This window comes from Corythoichthys intestinalis, chromosome 2 (genome assembly GCF_030265065.1).
Source record: "Corythoichthys intestinalis isolate RoL2023-P3 chromosome 2, ASM3026506v1, whole genome shotgun sequence".
In the NCBI taxonomy this organism is placed as follows: Eukaryota; Metazoa; Chordata; class Actinopteri; order Syngnathiformes; family Syngnathidae; genus Corythoichthys; species Corythoichthys intestinalis.
This window is the reverse complement of record NC_080396.1, coordinates 37,103,831-37,122,456: the sequence shown is the minus strand read 5'-3', so window position 1 is coordinate 37,122,456 and position 18,626 is coordinate 37,103,831. Positions and strand designations below refer to the sequence as shown.

Below are 18,626 nucleotides of genomic sequence, written 5' to 3'. Positions count from 1 at the left end.
CCACCACCGTGCTTGACGGTAGGCATGGTGTACTTGGGGTTAAAGGCCTCACCTTTTCTCCTCCAAACATATTGCTTGGCATTGTGGCCAAACAGCTCGATTTTTGTTTCGTCTGACCACAGAACTTTCCTCCAGAAGGTCTTATCTTTGTCCATCTGATCAGCAGCAAACTTCAGTCGAGCCTTAAGGTGCCACTTTTGGAGCAAGGGCTTCCTTCTTGCACGGCAGCCTCTCAGTCCATGGAGATGCAAAACACGCTTGACTGTGGACACTGACACCTGTGTTCCAGCAGCTTCTAATTCTTGGCAGATCTGCTTTTTGGTGATTCTCGGTTGAATCTTCACCCTCCTGACCAATTTTCTCTCATCAGCAGGTGATAGCTTGCGTTTTCTTCCTGATCGTGGCAGTGACAAATCAGTGCCATGCATTTTATACTTACAAACAATTGTTTGCACTGTTGCTCTTGGGACCTGCAGCTGCTTTGAAATGGCTCCAAGTGACTTTCCTGACTTGTTCAAGTCAATGATTCGCTTTTTCAGATCCATGTATGTATGTATATTTTTGACCCAGCAGATTTGATCACTTTTTCTGTTAACCCATAATAAAGTCATAAAAGAACCAAACTTCATGAATGTTTTTTGTGACAAAGAAGTATCAGTCCCAATCACTCTATCGGAGAAAAATCAGAGTTGTAGAAATAACTGGAAACTCAAGAGAGCCATGACATTATGTTCTTCACAAGTGTATGTAAACTTTTGACCACAACTGTATCACCTCACACGAGAAAACGACCTCTTATCTAAGAACTATACGTGAATTCATTTCATAACCCTGATTTTGCATCAGTAATTTATTTACATATTTGATCCAAATAATGTAACATATTATACCATCAACTTTGTATGCGAATAAATATGTATTATCTTGAAGAAGAATCAGTCTGAGTACCCAATAATTAAAAAATACGACAGTGCCATGCAGGCAGGAAAGAGTAAAAGGTTTATTTTTAAATGTAACATTTGATCACATGAAAATGTGTTTTCATTAAATGACAGTCATTCTTGAAAAAGTACAAATGATTCCAAAAAGATAGAAAAAGTGGTGTTTTTTTTTTTTTTAAATGTTTTGTTTTCAAACTGTACAGAGTACACCTGAACACTTCACCATCAAGGCAGCCAAGGCCATGATGTCACCAATCCTGTTTGGTCCTTTTGGACACAGATGATTAGTTCGCTGAGAAAGAAAAAAATATCTGTCAACTTGAGCAAAGCATTAGAACAAGTGCTGTCTGGCTGCGGCCGCACGACATCTCATTAAGTCACAGTGATTAGTCATAAAATTACATTGGCAGATCGTGCATTTGGTATCTAGAGACCTGAAAGTGGAGATTGGGCCAATGTCATTATTACATAGCAATTTTAGAAACCATCAATAATCCAGAAAAAAAGTACAAACATGTTTTATCATCTGGAGCAGATAACAATCAGTATTCATCTAATAACATGACAAAAAAACATTGACAGATAAATAGAATCCATCATACTGACAACATACCGACATGTTTTGTTCGTGAAAATTGGCTTGGCCTGATCAACGAAACAGGATGGGAAACAGGTAACGCTATTTTCGGGCAATTTTAAATTAGATCAGTTAAGGAAACGGTTCGATTTCTTATACAGTGGTACCTGTACATACGAAGTTAATTCGTTCCAGGACCTTGTTTGTAAATCGAAATGGTCGTATGTTGAGCAGGATTTTTCCATAAGAAAACATAATTCCATTAATTCATTCCACAGCCCAAAAACCTGCACTAAATCCTTACTAAACACTGCTGGTACTATTGCAAATGGCAATTACACAGAGCAAAACAAATGAATTAAGAATAAAAATCATAATAATAGTAATAATAATAATACCTGTAAGAATGTATGGAATCGGGTTCTAATGTGGCGGATGTGTTTTGCGTGGCGTACCTGAATGCACCGCGTGGCTGACGTGCCAGAGTGAGAGAGGATTTTTTACTTTCACTTTGTTCAGCTGTGCAGACAGTAGGCATGTTGTATTGCAAAAGTTTTGAAAAAAATTATTAAAAACCCAGTAAAGCTGGCGAATTTTTGGCGATGTTACAGTCATCATAAGTGTCACCTTAACTTATGAAGACTGGTGAACGAAAGTCGGAGGACAGTCAAGATCTACGGCCGCATTGTCAAGCAGTTCACGGACGGGCACACCACGCTCATATTTTTCATATTTTCCATCTTCATTTCAATGGTAAGCCTCGTCTTTTTTCTTTTTTCGCCACCTGCTTTAACATCCTTGGCACCCATGTTGATTTCTCTCGCAAGAAAATCCGCCGTGCGTCCGTCTTGCGGGAAAACAATGAAATTGTGACACTGTCGTGAATCATCGTATTTCAAGCAATTTCGTCGGATGTAGACACAAATGGCGGGTGAAATATTTCGTCGGATGTCGAAATGATCGTGTGTCGAGGTACCACTGTATAGTTGAAGGTACAACAGCCAGCATTTCTGATTGTGAAGGCCATGGGCAGATTACATTGACGTGGCACCGTGTCATTGCCAAAGTCTGACAGCTAACATCCTTATAGTATACTGTACATGTGCTGGAAGCAGTGTGGACAAAAGAAAAACTAGTAAAGAGGACAAACATTTGAGAATAAATTAACACAATTATATGAAAGAATTAAGATTTTGGTTGTAATTGTAGATCAGTCTTTCTGATAGCATCGAGTTCAGCAGAGAAGGCCTTGCTGGTTCATCCACCTGCACCATGTTGTCAGTCCTTAACAAACAATGAAGGATTGCAGGTGGGCAAGGCTTAGACATTCCATGTTGGTAATTAGAACAGAAAAAAAAGATTCAAAAACACTAAGGACGCCTGAATGCATCAAGGAAGCAACTCGCCAAAAAAGACAGACCTGATATTACAAGTGAAATCTATACACAATCATTACACCTGATGTCAACATTCACTGGATCAATTTATCTTTTGAAAATGTGATTGTCACAGCGGTCGATTGGAAGATGTTCTCACTTGACATCTTATTGCTGGAATAAAAAGTTCATGTTTCCTGGTTTTAGCAGGGGTGCACAAACAGTAAGTGGTGCACACTGAAAGTACTCAACGTGCCCCAGAATCAAGTGTCACTGCGCATTTGTATACCAATCATTTTGCATTTTTTTTTGTCTGAGTGTGCGTGTGTGTTGGGGGAAAGATAGACTGGGCTCAATAAGTGTTGTGTTATTTGCAAGTGACGCGTTCAAACAAACAAATTTTTAAGGTGAACATAGTGAAAGGAATCATTTCTTGATCTGATTCATCCCTTTCTGAAGAATTCACCTCAGTTGCGTGGCAATGACGAGGCAGTGGGCTTCGTGGACATCTCTTACTGTGCAAAGACTATGAAAAAGACATTTAGGGATGGGCATTAAAACCAAAAAGGTACTGTGGCATGTCGCAAAATCACTTTCCCACCATAGATTTATCACAAGCAGTTGATTGACTTCAACAGAATGCATATATACGTCTATCTTTTGACAGACCAATTAAGCAAACAGTCACTAGGCAACGCTTACGCACCCGCCCATTTGACCTGATTATAAAGTTACCTTCATCTGCAGCCTGTTTTTTCTCCATCAACTTCCAAAAATAAAATAAAATACAAATTAACTAAGAGGTTAATTTGAATGTTATTTTATTTAGATTTTTTTCTCATCTCTAAAATATATGTATACTTATTCTTTTCAGTTGAGTAATGCAGATTCAGTGAACTAACTAACTAAAAACATTTTAAATGATTAAATTTGGCCTAATTTTCGTGTCGTTGTGAAGCTGTTTTGTTATTCGCTGAAGGTTCCCTTTACTCACATGCTTTTATTAGAATTTATTATTATCAGGAAAAATATATGAGTTGAATAATAAAGTACATTCTGTTTTTTTTTTCTTAAATGTTGTTGATGGGTGCGTTTGGAATTATAAATCTTTTTTTGGGGGGGTCAGATTTTGGATGTTATTCGAAAATACACATTTGTATGTTACATGTCATATTCAACTTTTGACAGAAAATAAATATTTTAATTCTGAAAGGAAAAAAATTGCATTATAGGATTTTTTACCCCTATCATCCTGACCTAATTTCTTCACGTGAATCCGGTCTGTTTGAACTCTGCCAAATGCTCTGATCCGAGTGTTCCCATATTGTTAGAATTTTAAGTTCATCCAGTGAGGTCAGAAGTTGTGCAACCAAGCAACAACTTCTAGTGCTTTTAAAAACCAGACCAAAATTGTCATGTGCACCCCTGGGAATTAGATCGGCCTGAGTCCATGACATCATTCAACAATGACATCCAGATTGTCAATGAAGGAAAACTTTCATTATTGCTCCGTTTCTTTTCAACTCTTGGCTCGTGGGAAAGTGCGAAAACAGCTGCTCAGAGGCGCTGGCCACTCCCTCAAATGATTCAATCATTACTCGTGTGCAGCCATTTTGATCTGCTGCATAAGCATACGTCGATTACGAACTCATCAGACCAGAGTTCCTGGTGATGTTTTTTCCAAGGGAGCTTCTCTGAGGTGATCTACCTGCTTGTGTGAAGGGGCGGAGTCAAGATAGAGCGAGCCGTCCGCAGACCTGTAAGAAAAACAGAGCAGCACAGTAGGTGTTGCACATTGCCTTGGCAATAGTTACTTTTTTCCCAGTGCGCACCCACCTGCCGTGTAACGGGTGACCATGGAAGGTGATGGAGTGAGAGAGAGAGTGTTTGGCACTGTGAGTCGTCCGTCTACGCTGAAAAGCTCCTCCCATTTGACCTTTAACCTTCCCACTGCTCTGATTAGTTTGGGAGGATCCTGTGGTGTTCCTCAGGTACCAATCCCTAAGACCTGTCAATTCAAGCGTGAGCACGTGTGCAATTAAAAATGCAGCAATGAGCATGTACCTTCCAGGGCGAGGGCTTTGTGGAGACTCCTGGTAGCGCCCTCTAGATGTGCATCCTGGGGGCTGGACAGATGCGGGGGCACGAGGTGGGGGTGAGGGTCTGGCTGGATTTGTGGCACGGGCAGGAAGGGGCCGCAAGATTTGGTGCGGGTCACTTTGACGCGTCGCTGCTCACCCATGTGAACCTGGTAAGTGGGTGGAGCTCCTGAAGGATGCTGGGAAGTGATGGGCTGAGACTGCTGGCGCTGTTTGCTTAACACATAGTCCAGCAAAAGGTCGCCGTAGCCACGCCCGCGCCCCACAGTTGGCCTCGAGTTTGCTGCCTGGGACCCAGTGACGCTGCTTACTCGTGACCTGTCCTGCTGATCCTTCTCAGGCGAAGCCGCATACTCGGGCAGCTCCTCAGAGGTGTTATTCGGACGAGCTGTCACTGACGCTTTGGTCTCAGCCGAGGCCGTGGACTCTGAAGGCCGCGCGGACGGTGAGCTTACATGGGAGCGAGGTTGAGCAGAAGGCCGATGGTTCTGAATACCCTCAGGAAGCTCAGACCTAAAAACGAAACAAAATCTATTTTAGTGAATATTGGAGCTTATCAGAGTTTAGCTTGGCCATGATAATGACCTGTTACACACTGAACTCGTCCTAGTTTTGTTGTGATAGTAACCCTCAACTGGAGAACCGGCAGCAACCAAGAGAGGGCGACTCTGAGGCACAAGCTCTTCTGCGCACAGTCAAATGAAGAAACGATTGATGACGTCATCAGTAGATTTTGTGTTTGTTTGCGTTACCGTTATCATTTCCAGTAGAGTCAGATGTAGAGCTGCTCTCCCATCTTACGGTGTCGTCTGCAAACAAAACATACATAAACGTTAGCACCTCATGCCACGGTTTACGCGTGTGTGTGTGAATGGAATACCGGTGTGGCATCCTCTGTGCACAGTCGTCTTGCCATGTTGTGCGTGAGTGTTGTGTTCTCGGTCGTTGTGTTTTCTCCGTGTACCACTGAATAAGGTTTTTTTAGTCTTCACACGTGCACCATCTTCTTCCTTCGCAACCACAAAAGAAATGACAGAAAGTAAATAGCTTCATGCTGAAAGATCTATCGTTTTTAAACCAAATTTGTGATTTGAGACGACAACACTATTTTGAAATCGCCAAAGCTGCATTTTTTTCCTCTACTCCTGACTGACCCAGGATCTGTCAGCTAGTTTACACCTGTAGGATGTCACCCTACTGCCTGTCATTACGCCACATTCCACAAGTCATGTTCTCAAACCACAAGGAAGCTTCTAATACTTCACATGCGTACACGCACATGTCAGGCTAACCAATAAAAAGTGGACTGTGTGTGTGGCGTGTAGGTCTACAGGGCATGGAGACCAATCAGAAGCAAGATTCTATTACTTCTAACCAATCCTGTACATTCATTTAAATGTGTGTGTTTTTTTTTTTTTTTTTTTTAAATGAATTGTTAATGCGCCGCCTGTCTGCTTAGTGCTGACATTTTTAAACCCTGTGAATGTTTGGCGGACGAGCTAATACCAGCTAATGGCTACAATGGAGGGTTCTAGCTCTCATCCAGTTTCAGTTTCATTGTGGTTTTGTTCTCATGGTGCAGATACCATGATACCAGATACCATTTATTCATACATCACATTTATTTCTAAAACAAATCAATTCAATATAATATGAAATTTATTCTTGTTATTCTGTTGTTTTGGTTTTTTTAAAAATGGGATTTCTTCGGCGCGCCGCGCAGCCCAAACCACTTGACCGATCAGCACCGTTCAAGTATCGACACATCCGGAATTTTTGCACGACACAGGGAATTTTTCAAACGGCACCGAAAAAATTTCCGTTGCCCCGCAAACGGCAATTTTCCGAAAAAAAAAATCAATTTTCAAAATTTATCTAGTCCTACAATTTTTGACCAAATCACATAATTTGATCCAAAATTCCGGGATGGTGAGGGGCATAAAAGTTGTATACAGAATTTGGAAAAAAATGACAGTTCCCCGGAAATTTGGCAAAAACTTGCCCATTCATTTTTACTGAGAAAAAAAAGTTTCAAAATGTATGTAGTCCTACAATTTTTTACCAAATCACACAATTTGGGCATCAAAAATTCCAGGACGGTGAGAAGCATAAAAGTTATACATAGAATTTGGAAAAAATTTACGGTTCCCTGGAAATTTACCAAAAACTTGCCCATTCATTTTTAAAGGGAAAAAAAAGAAAAGTTTCAAAATGTATCAAGTCCTTCAATTTTTGATCAAATCACACAATTTGCGCATCAAAAATTCCGGGACGGTGACGGCATAAAAGTTATATACAGGATTTGAAAAAAATGTACGGTTCCCTGGAAATTTGACAAAAACTTGCCCATTCATTTTTAATGGGAAACAAAAAAATTCATAATGTATCTAGTTTAAATTTATTTCTCCCCTCTCCTCCTCTCTCTGCTGAAAAAAAAAAATCCTCGGGGAACCACTGCAATTAAAAGTGAGATGCGACGCCTGTACAGGTCTTACTGGCCAATCAGTAGTAAGATGTGTCTCATGGAGAGCGTGCAAAAACAGTGGGACAATTTTTTTGGGGGGGGGGGTTAATTCAAAGGACAAAGAGCGTGTCTGTCATTTGGGAGTATTTTACATTTGAGACAGAAGACCTGCACCAGAAAAATGTCCTTTACAAAACCTGTCGCACTAAGGTATGGGAAATCGTAAATAAAATCGCAAAATCTGCCAGAAAAATTGAGATTAGATTTTTGGTCCAGGTGTTATCTTGTCCATGGAGAGGTTATATGGCACAGCAGCACACGCAAAACATGCATCTGTCAATTGTATGACAGATCCCTACTGTACAATGCATCGTCTCACACTTGGGTGTGGTTACATAATGGAAGTCAAGAGATTAGAAATTTCGAGCAAGTCCCAAATCCTTTTTGTCTTTAGCTAGTCAGGTAGATGGCAGAGCAAATTTGCAATGCTGCTTCGATGGCAATTATTAGTGCAAGCCTTAAATGTAAATTCTTTTACAGTATATATCCTGCTCCGCAGAAAATTCCACGAAGTGAGAGTGAAAGTAAAATGTTTTGTTCGCTAATCATTTTTTAATTTTCCCATTTATATCGGTCAAAATAGTAATTGTCTTCTTTTATCAACAAAAAACAAAGAAATATTCAAAATATCTTAAATGGATTGCATTGAATCATGTAAATGTTACAATACTAACTGAATAAACTACTGTGTACTATGTGCACTTTGTGGTATCGTGACACCTAGATGGAACTGCTACTGAGATTCTTCTGAGAAAACTATTAATAGGACAAGGACCTTTTGGGACAGTGGGGGTGAATACATTTTCACATGAAGCCACATTTTTTAAAATCCCAAGAGCGCCCTTATTACTTCATAAGGGAGCCTCTGCAGTCCTCATCAAAGTATATGCTGAATTTCAGATGCAACCAGGCAACTAATGTCAAGTTGTCTTTCAAGTCTAAGTCAAGATAAGTCTTTTCAAAGTTTTAGCCAAGTAAGTCACAAGTTTCTCAAGTCTCATTTAAGATTGGCAACTTAAATCTGACTCGAGTCAAGTCACTATCTCAAACCAAATCCAATCAATCACCTGTGAGTAATAATTTTGGGAGTAGATCATTTCAATAATAAATATTGTATATTGCATGTATGCAGAATCACATCATACTACATGCAGTAAATACAGTAGTAAATATGGGCAAAATCATGCATGCATATGGATAAGGTAACATTATCACAAACTCAAATGCTCACATCGGCGGAGTGAAATTATATTGTGTGCATGGGCATAGTTATACACTAGTATAAAAAAGTATCTGAACCTTTTGGAATTTCTCACATTTCTGCATAAAATCACCATCAAATGTGATCTGATCTTTGTTAAAATCACACAGATGAAAAAAACAGTGTTTTAACTCAAACCACCCAAACATTTATAGGTTTTCATATTTTACTGTGGATAACATGCAAACAATGACAGAAGGGGGAAAAATAAGAAAGTGAACTCTCTAACTACGGAGACTTAAAGAACGACTGAAAGCATTTTTTTTTTCCCCCACGTTGCGCCAAGGCAGTCGCCTTGGTTAACTGGGCTTGGGACGCAAGCTTAGGGCTGATGATCCTGCAGCGGGCCGCCTCCAGAGAGGGTGTACAGTGTCAAAGGCCGAAACACCCCATGACCCAGTGGAACACTACTGATGATGCGTACCCACAAATTAATTCCCCCATGTTTACCACCATCATTCATCGAGCTGTACTTGGCATGTGCCCGCACAGGAATTTTAACATCCAATTCTGTGTTTTATGGAAACAAATAACAATCAATTTAAGTCAGATGTGTGCCCAATCATTGATGAGTGGTTTAAAGCTGCCCTGCCCACTATAAAACACACACCTGGTAAGAATTGTCTTGTTGAGAAGCATTGTCTGTGCATCATGGCTCGGTGAAAAGAGCTGTCTGAAGACCTGCGATCATGGATTGTTGATTTGTATAAAACAGGGAAAGGATAAAAAAAACATCTCTATAAGTCTGGATGTTCATCAATCAACAGTCAGAGTAGTTGTCTACAAATGGAGAGAGTTTGGCACTGTTGCTTCTCTCCCAAGGAGTGGCCGTCCACCTAAGATGACGCCAAGAGTTCAGTGCAGAAGGCACAGTATCTCTGTGCACACATCAACTATATGTAAAACTATGGCCAAGAATCGTGTTCATGGGAGGACTCCACAGAAGAAGCCACTGCTGTCCAAAAAAAACATTTTTGCTAGTTTAATGTTTGTAAAAAGGCACTTGGACACTCCACAGAAGTTTTGGCAAAATATTTTATGGATTGATGAAACCGAAGTTGAATTTTTTGGGAGTAACACACAATGTCACATGTGGAGGAAAAATGGAACAGCTCACCAACATCAACACCTCATCCCCACCGTGAAGCATGGTGGATAGAGCATCATGATTTGGGGCTGCTCTGCTGCTTCAGGGTCTGGACAACTTGCAATCATTAATGGAAGAATAAATTCAAAAGTTTACCAGGGTATTTTGCAGGAAAACCTGAGGCTGTCTGTCAAACAGTTGAAGCTAAAAAGAGGATGGATGCTGCAAGAAGACAATGATCCAAAACAACAAACTACAGCAGTTTTGTAGAGAAGAATGGACCAAGATTAGTCCTGATCGATGTGCCAGACAGATCTGCGGCTACAGGAAGTGTCTGGTTGCAATTATTGCTGCCAAAAAGCGGGGGGTCACAAAATATTAAATATGATGGTTCACTTACTTATTTTTCCCCCTTCTGTCATTGCATACTATCCTCATTAAAATATGAAAACCTATAAATGTTTGGGTGGTTTTAGTTAAAGCTGACAGTTTTTTCATCTGTGTGATTTTGACAAAGATCAGATCGCAATTGATTGTGATTTTATGCAGAAATGTGAGAAATCCCAAAAGGCTCAGATACTTTTTCATACCACTGTACAGAAGGGGTGTGGGGGGTGCATGTGGGTGTGTATAGTGAGAGTGAGACATGTGAGCAAAGTACAGTTCCATATTGCATCAAGTGAGTTCGGTGTGGTCATATACTGTATTTTATAGTGGTGTGCATAAGTGGGGTAAAATTAGATATCGTGTGAGTGGCCTATTGTCTACAAGTAGGCCTATACAGCAGGTACTTCGTTTATAGGAAACTGCAGGACAATCACCTCTACTTTGTACTTCCTGTTTGCCTGTCGGGACGTGCCACCTCTTCGCCTCACATGGGGGAGTTTCTCCCCTGCCGCCAGAGGGAAGTCACTGGGGAGTGAACCCGTTAGCTCCTGGCCAAGAATATTGACAGTTCACTTACACCATAGCAACAGGTGCAAGGTGACCAAACCGAGTTCATTCGATGTCACTCACCGCCTCCTGTAGACAGACACGCCTCAGCTCAGCCAGTCGTGCACTGAGCAGTGACTGCAGGCTCCGCCTCCTCTCTTGTAGCTCCAGCATGTGCTCCCTCTGCTTTCTGTCCCAACATGTGAGAGGTGCTGGCAAACACACCAAAAATCACTTAATTACATGGGTCAAATCTCATTGCTTTTTTTTGACTCTCGCTCCTCTATGTTTTCATGTTAGATTCCCCCCAGACACCGAGATCATATTCACAAGGAGAACAACAGGGGAGTAAGGAGAATCACATTAATGGTCTACACCAGGGGTCCCCAAACTTTTCCCTGTGAGGGCAACATAACTTTTTCCTTCTTTGATGAGGGGCCGGGTCAGTTTGTAACAGAAAAAGTGTGACGATTGCAGCAGTGCCTAAATGTAAAAATTTATTGTTTTTCAGAAAGCCACAATCAAATAACCCTTTCTGAATTCTTCACGGAACAAAAGTAAACAAATAAAAATATGTATAATATAACATAATATCACATCATATCATATCATATCATATAAGCGGCACGGTGGCTGAGTGGTTAGCACATCTGCCTCACAGTTCTGAGATCAAGGGTTCAAGCCCGGGCTTCGGTCTTCCTGTGTGGAGTATGCATGTTCTCCCCGTGCCTGCGTGGGTTTCCTCCGGGAACTCCGGTTTCCTCCCACATCCCAAAAACATGCATGGTAGGCGGATTGGACACTCTAAATTGTCCGTAGGTATGAGTGTGTGCGTGAATGGTTGTATGTCTCCTTGTGCCCTGCGATTGGCTGGCAACCAGTTCAGGATGTCCCCTGCCTACTGCCGTAGTTAGCTGGGATAGGCTCCAGCTCCTCCGCGACCCTCGTGAGGAAAAGCGGCATGGAAAATGGATGAATAATATAATATATAGACCTGTCAAAATTATCGTTTTAACGGGCGGTAATTAATTTTTTAAATTAATCACGTTAAAATATTTGACGCATTTAACGCACATGCCCCGCTCAAACAGATTACAATGACAGCACAGTGTCATGTCCATTTGTTACTTGTGTTTTTTTGGTGTTTTGTCACCCTCTGCTGGCGCTTGGGTGCGACTGATTTTATGGGTTTCAGCACCATGAGCATTGTGTAATTATTGACATCAACAATGGCGAGCTACTAGTTTTATTTTTTTGTTTGAAAATTTTACAAATTTTATTAAAACGAAAACATTAAGAGGGGTTTTGATATAAAATTTCTATAACTTGTACTAACATTTATCTTTTTAGAACTACAAGTCTTTCTATCCATAGATCGCTTTAACAGAATGTTAATAATGTTAATGCCATCTTGTTGATTTATTGTTATGATAAACAAATACAGTACTTAAGTACAGTATGTTGAATGTATACATCCGTCTTGTGTCTTATCTTTCCATTCCAACAATAATTTACGGAAAAATATGGCATATTTTATAGATGGTTTGAATTGTGATTAATTACGATTAATTAATTTTTAAACTGTGATTAACTAGATTAAAAATTTTAATCGTTTGACAGCCCAAAATATAATATAATATAATATAATATAATATAATATAATATAATATAATATAATATAATATAATTAGGGCTGTCAAAATTATCGCGTTAACGCGTGGTAATTAATTTTTTTAATTAATCACGTTAAAATATTTGACGCAATTAACGCACATGTCCTGCTCAGACAGTATTCTGCCTTTTGGTAAGTTTTACAGCAAGGCTTTTTGTGCTGTCTAACAGCGAACTCTTGTGGTCGCTTTGCGACATGGTTTATTGTTGTCTTGCCAGTTCAATATGGCTGCAGGACGTCTCGGGCTGACGCCTACGTTGTAATGTTGTGCTTATATGATCCTTGGACAAGATTTGTCCGTAAGTATGGTTGTTGTAAATAATATACATATTATGTTAGTAAGCGAAATGTTATATTTTTTGTATTAGACGTTTTTTGTTTATGTTTTGTGAACCTGTATAGCGTGCTAAGCTAACGTTGTTGCTAATGCAATGCTTGTGTACTTTTTTTTGTAGTTTTACGACGGCCTAAAGAGGACAATGGTTTGAGGCCATTTTATTAATAAATCAGATGAAAAAGAAAGAAGTCTGATTATTATGGCGTCGTTCCCTAGCTGTCTAGCTTTGGAAAAAGTAGACGCTTCGGAGTGAGGACAGCATAGACAGATTTAAATGACAGTAGAGTGAAATGCCCACTACAGTCCTTATGTACCGTATGTTGAATATATATATCCATCTTGTGTCTTATCTTTCCATTCAAACAATTTATTTTACAGAATATATATGTAATTTACAGAAAAATATGGCATATTTTATAGATGGTTTGAATTGCGATTAATTGCGATTAATTAATTTTTAAGCTGTAATTAACTCGATTAAAAATTTTAATCGTTTGACAGCCCTAAATATAATATAATAAATAATAATAACACTATTAATTAAATAGATAATAACCAAATAAGCCCCTCTGGGTTCTTCACAGAAAAAAGCCAGGAAATAAATAACACTATTGGAAAAAAAAAAAAAAAAAAAATGTTCAGGGGGCCGGACCAAATGTGGAGGTGGGCCTGTCCGGCCCGTGGGCCATAGTTTGGGGACACCTGGTCAACACAGTGGCGGTTCTAGGATTTTTTTAGAAACAGGGGCCAAGAAGGGGCCACATGGAACCCTCAGGGGCCAAGTGTCATTGCCATCTTTGGTCAGTGTTTGTTTTGGTCAACAAGGCAATATGCAGATTATCCTGCATGTGGCGGTAAAAACATCTTTGCTTGACACGGTCAAGCAGAGATTTACCAGTAAAGTTTGTAACAATTCAAATTTAATCATGCTGTGTACAAGTAAGAAAACAATACATGGAACAATAACTTTTAATCACTTTAAAAAAAAAAAAAATTTAACGCAAAAAGCAGCATTAATATTTATTAAACTCTAGAATAGGCCTGAGCGATATTGAAAAAACTTTTCAAAAATCGCAATGATACGTGGTTTGCAATACATTGCGATATTATATTGCGATATTAAAACTAGAAGACTTTTCACCAGATGACTTGAATAGCTCTGTCTGGGATAGGCCTGAAGGAGAAAATTAACCTTGCGATATATATATTGCCTACGTTCCACACTTACTTTTTGTATTGGTTGCACTGGTGCAACTTTTTTCTTAAGGTTCACCAGCACAAAATGTAGGCGCACCCACATTTTTCATTGCATCACCTTAAACACCATACTTTTAATCACTCTCTATAATATTCATTTTTAATTCATTCATTCACTCACTCAACTTCTAGGAGTGTGCTTATCCTCACGAGAGTCGCGGGGAGTGCTGGAGCCTATCACAGCTAACTCCAGGCAGAAGGCGGGGTACACCGCCTTCACATATAGACACACAACCATTTGCGCACACACTCACACCTACGGAGAATTTGGAGTGTTCTATCAGCATACCATGCACGTTTTTTTGGGATATGGCAGAAACCCAAACAAAACCCACGCATCGCTTCATAATGCCAATTATTTTTAAACAAGAAAAACAGAAAAACGCTTGTCTTTATTAAATGCTTCATTGAGTGAGTCCACTCAAATTCACTCAAGTTATGATGCTCACGCTGCCGATAACAGCCTCTCACTTGCACAATGAATTCGATGCCGCAGCACACTTTAGACTGGGCTACCGCTAATGTGTAACAAGCTTAACGATGATTAACACATTTGTGCCTTTGATCGTAGAGCTACCGAGACTTCTCTGGCCAGATCAAAGCTACAAAACCTGTCAATCATCGTTAACTTTAAGTACCAAACGCCAGTTGCACTGGTGACCAAGAAAAACAGTTTGGTCGCACTGCTTAGCAGGAGGGAGGGTGAGAGGCTGTGGCGCCGTACGAGCATGAAGCGAAAAAAAAAAACGTTTGCACGTTAAAAAAAAAAAATTTAAATATGGCATGTCCTTGCGATGCGAGTATTGCCCATCAGCACAATGCGATGACGATGTTCAAACAATATATAATCCAGGCCTGCTCTAGAAACAACATTCTCACATTCTTTGTCACTTAAAAGAATGTTTCACCAATTACCATTCTTTCTACCAAAATGGGAACAAGGGCACTTAAGGGCCATTCAAATTAGAGGTGGGGCCAGTGCCCCTTTGGCCCCACCCCTAAAACCACCACTGTGTCTACGTCATTGAAAGGTGGTATATTGTGGATCAAAAAGTGAGTATTTTATGTCAAATACTTTGAGCAACTGTATTTCTATAACAATGTCATTTATACTTATTATTATTATTGTTAAACTTTAAACATTAAATGACGCCCTCTGCTGGGCAAAACTGGCACTCTTGTTAAACATGGACTGTAAGTAGGCTGCAATAACCTTTGGTGGAGGCATAATGAATGATGTCTCATGACAATGCATGAAGTCAAATGATGTGTAATAATGTTGAATGAAGTGGAATAATATAGAATAATGTTGACTGAAGTAGAATAATGTTTAATGTTGAATTAAATTGAATCATTTTGAATGTGCAATAGTTTGAATGCTGAGTCAGTTTACATTGTGTACCCATAAAACTCCAGGTGATGGGCTATCATGCTCCCAAAAAATAAAGTTAGTCTGGAGCCCAGTAGAGGCAGACATTTCTAAAGATGCTGTTGAAGATGTTGACGATAAGGTTTGCACATCATCATGAAAATGTATTAGTGTATAATAGATATACATACAGTATATTTGCGTCTGTCACAGTGGTTTTACAGCTTTATATGTGCCCATAACAACTTTGGGAACCCCCCCCCCTGCCCCCCCTCAGAAAATACTGTACTTTAAACAAACCATCACACCTAGGATTTTGACAGTTGCTGTCATATTTTCGGGCTCAAAGCACCGTATGCCGGAATGGTGTTCCGGCTCGAAAACTCATGCCGGTACGGAGTTACGGTGTTGTGCCGAAAAATGCACCCCATGCGCGAAATGGACCCTCTATGGGAGCGGGCACTCGTCACTCGTACAGCGATTAGTTAACAGGTTGTCACGACCATATCCCTATGAGAATCACCCAGGTATGAGATTTATTAGTTAAAGCAGAGTAAATGTATTCATACTAGGGTTGTCAAAATTATCGCGTGAACGGGCGTTAATTAATTTTTTAAATTAATCACATTAAAATATTTGACGCAATTAACGCACATGCCCCGCTCAAACAGATTAAAATGACTGCACAGTGAAATGTCCACTTGTTGTGTTTTTTGGAGTTTTGTCGTCCTCTACTGGCGCTTGGGTGCGACTTATTTTGTAGGCTTCAGCACCCATGAGCATTGTGTAAGTAATTATTGACATCAACAATGGCGGGCTACTAGTTTATTTTTCAATTGAAAATTTAACAAATTTTATTAAAACGAAAACAGTAAGAGGGGTTTTAATATAAAATTTCTATAACTTGTACTAACATTTATCTTTTAAGAACTACAAATCTTTCTATCCATGGATCGCTTTAACAGAATGTTAATAATGTTAATGCCATCTTGTTAATTTATTGTTATAATAAACAAATACAGTACTTATGTACCGTATGTTGAATGTATATATCTATCTTGTGTCTTATCTTTCCATTCCAACAATAATTTACAGAAAAATATGGCATATTTTATAGATGGTTTGAATTGCAATTAATTGCGATTAATTACGATTTATTAATTTTTAAGCTGTAATTAACTCGATCAAAAATTTTAATCGTTTGACACCCCTAATTCATACGTTAAGTGTGGTGTGATGATGAAAACAAAGTCCGCAGAAAACACCTCCTGTTTCGTCTGTTGAGAAATTGACTGTGTATTTGTCTGTAATCAGGTCACAGTAAATGACATTTTTCATTACATATTGACATTAAAAGAAAGTCGTTTCCGTGTCCATCGATTGGGGTAGAGAGGCTGTGTTATTTCGATTGGTAAGAAAAAGCTGTTATATTTCGCCAAAGTAAATACTTTTAACTCGTTCAAAAGTCCTTTCTGTACATCAGGGGTGTCAAACAGATTCCACAAAGGGCCGCAGTGGGTCCTGGTCTTTGTTGCAACAGATCCAGCACAGACAGTTCCACCAATGATGTTTCTGCTAAAACACGTAGCACCAGACTGCAATCAACTGATAACACTTGTATGACACCAGATTGGTGAAAAGGTATTCATTTCTACTGGTTGGAATAAAATCCCTTTAAGGACCGGTTTGACACCCCTGCTGTACATGCTCGATGACAATCCAAACAATGATAGCAATCACAGAAGTACCATATTTGCCCAAATGTAAGACGGCCCCGATTATAAGACGACCCCCTCTTCTTCAAGACTCAAGTTTGAAAAAAGACTTTTTGAACACAAAATTAATTTTTATACAGAAAATAATTACAGTACATTCAAAACAAATGATTATAACAATATATTTGAGAGAAAAAGCATGTTATTTTGTCTCATTCAAATCTTAATATCTGAACATTTAAATATGTAAACTAAAGTGCAATCACATTCGTAAATGAATGGCTTCTGGTTTTTGAAATGTAAATAAACCAATCTATTGTGATAAAACAACAAAATTGCAATAACTGCATTAACCATCAAAGTGAAGTCTAACTGTAACTGTAGTCTTGAAACAAGTCTGAATAAGGAAAAACATTGCAATAAAATATTGAAAACTGGTTAGACTTGAGAGTAGCTGAAATCTGTCATGACAGAACATCGCTTCAATTATATCTGGCGCCATCTAGCGTCGTGAATGGGGAGAGTAGCTGAGATTTCTCATGACAGAAAATCGCTTCAATGATATCTGGCGCCACCTAGCATCGTGAATGGGTATAATGTCTAGACCGCGAATATAAGACGACTCCCTCTTTTTCAGTCTTATATCTATGCAAAAAACACCGTCTTACATTCAGGCCAATACGGTAATTAGCGTCATTGGTTCAAAAGAGTAATCGCTGTATGAGTGAGGGGGTGCATTTCACGCAGGGGGTTCATTTTTCGGCACAACACCGGCTCGGTCCAGCGCACTTTCATCCCTGCTCCTTTGGGTTCAGAGGACAAACTGGGCACTGACCCAGCAAACATGTCTTTAGTTACGACTGACAGGATTTGAACAGAGCTGATTTGGAGAAAACTAATTGAGGCACCATCCACCTTTAATTCTCCAGGAAATATAAACATCAGAAAAGTTGCCACCCCTGCTACTTCAGGAAAGTATTAGTGCAGAAAAGTTCCTAAAGGCATAAAAACAGGATGCTGCAGAGTCAAACTTGTTGAATCGAATGAGCCCCCTCATCCATCAAGATTTTTTCAGAAAATGTCTCAGCCCATCACATTATCAGACGGTTAAGAAGTTAGAATCAGAATGACCTCCATCTGTAAGTCATTGAAAAATAGTATGAATCCATCCATCAATGAGCATGCTTTCAGAAAGGTTTGTGAACCTAAAATATCAATACACAAGACACACATGAACGTACACACATATTGTGTCTTACCAGGTGCTGAGATTAATTGACCTTTGACCTCCATTGCTTGGGTGTCCCATGTGACTTAGCCTCCTTCCTGCCTCGAGGACACTCTTTCAGTCCAAGCAAACACTCTTACCTGAAATACACATAAATAACTCACTAGGTGACACACAGGGCTCACGACATTATATGCAAAATGAAATTTCACTTGAACCGATTTGAGTTCATTCAAGGATCATGTCACTG

At 39.5% G+C, this 18,626-nt stretch overlaps 1 protein-coding gene across 2 annotated transcripts in view; it reads right to left on the bottom strand.

Moving 5' to 3' along the window:
- Positions 1–986: 986 nt before the first annotated feature.
- Positions 987–18,626, bottom strand: part of ccdc120a (coiled-coil domain containing 120a) — a 28,531-nt gene continuing 10,891 nt past the window's right edge. For both annotated transcript variants that reach the window (XM_057829972.1, XM_057829973.1), the window contains 10 exons: positions 18,408–18,516; positions 10,883–11,010; positions 10,687–10,800; positions 5,874–6,003; positions 5,746–5,802; positions 5,579–5,678; positions 4,959–5,506; positions 4,731–4,902; positions 4,603–4,651; positions 987–3,420 (listed from right to left, as the gene is read on the bottom strand). In XM_057829972.1, the coding sequence (XP_057685955.1) occupies positions 3,262–3,420; positions 4,603–4,651; positions 4,731–4,902; positions 4,959–5,506; positions 5,579–5,678; positions 5,746–5,802; positions 5,874–6,003; positions 10,687–10,800; positions 10,883–11,010; positions 18,408–18,441 (1,491 nt within the window). In that variant the 5' untranslated portion in view covers positions 18,442–18,516 and the 3' untranslated portion in view covers positions 987–3,261. The remainder of the gene's footprint in view (positions 3,421–4,602; positions 4,652–4,730; positions 4,903–4,958; positions 5,507–5,578; positions 5,679–5,745; positions 5,803–5,873; positions 6,004–10,686; positions 10,801–10,882; positions 11,011–18,407; positions 18,517–18,626) is intronic.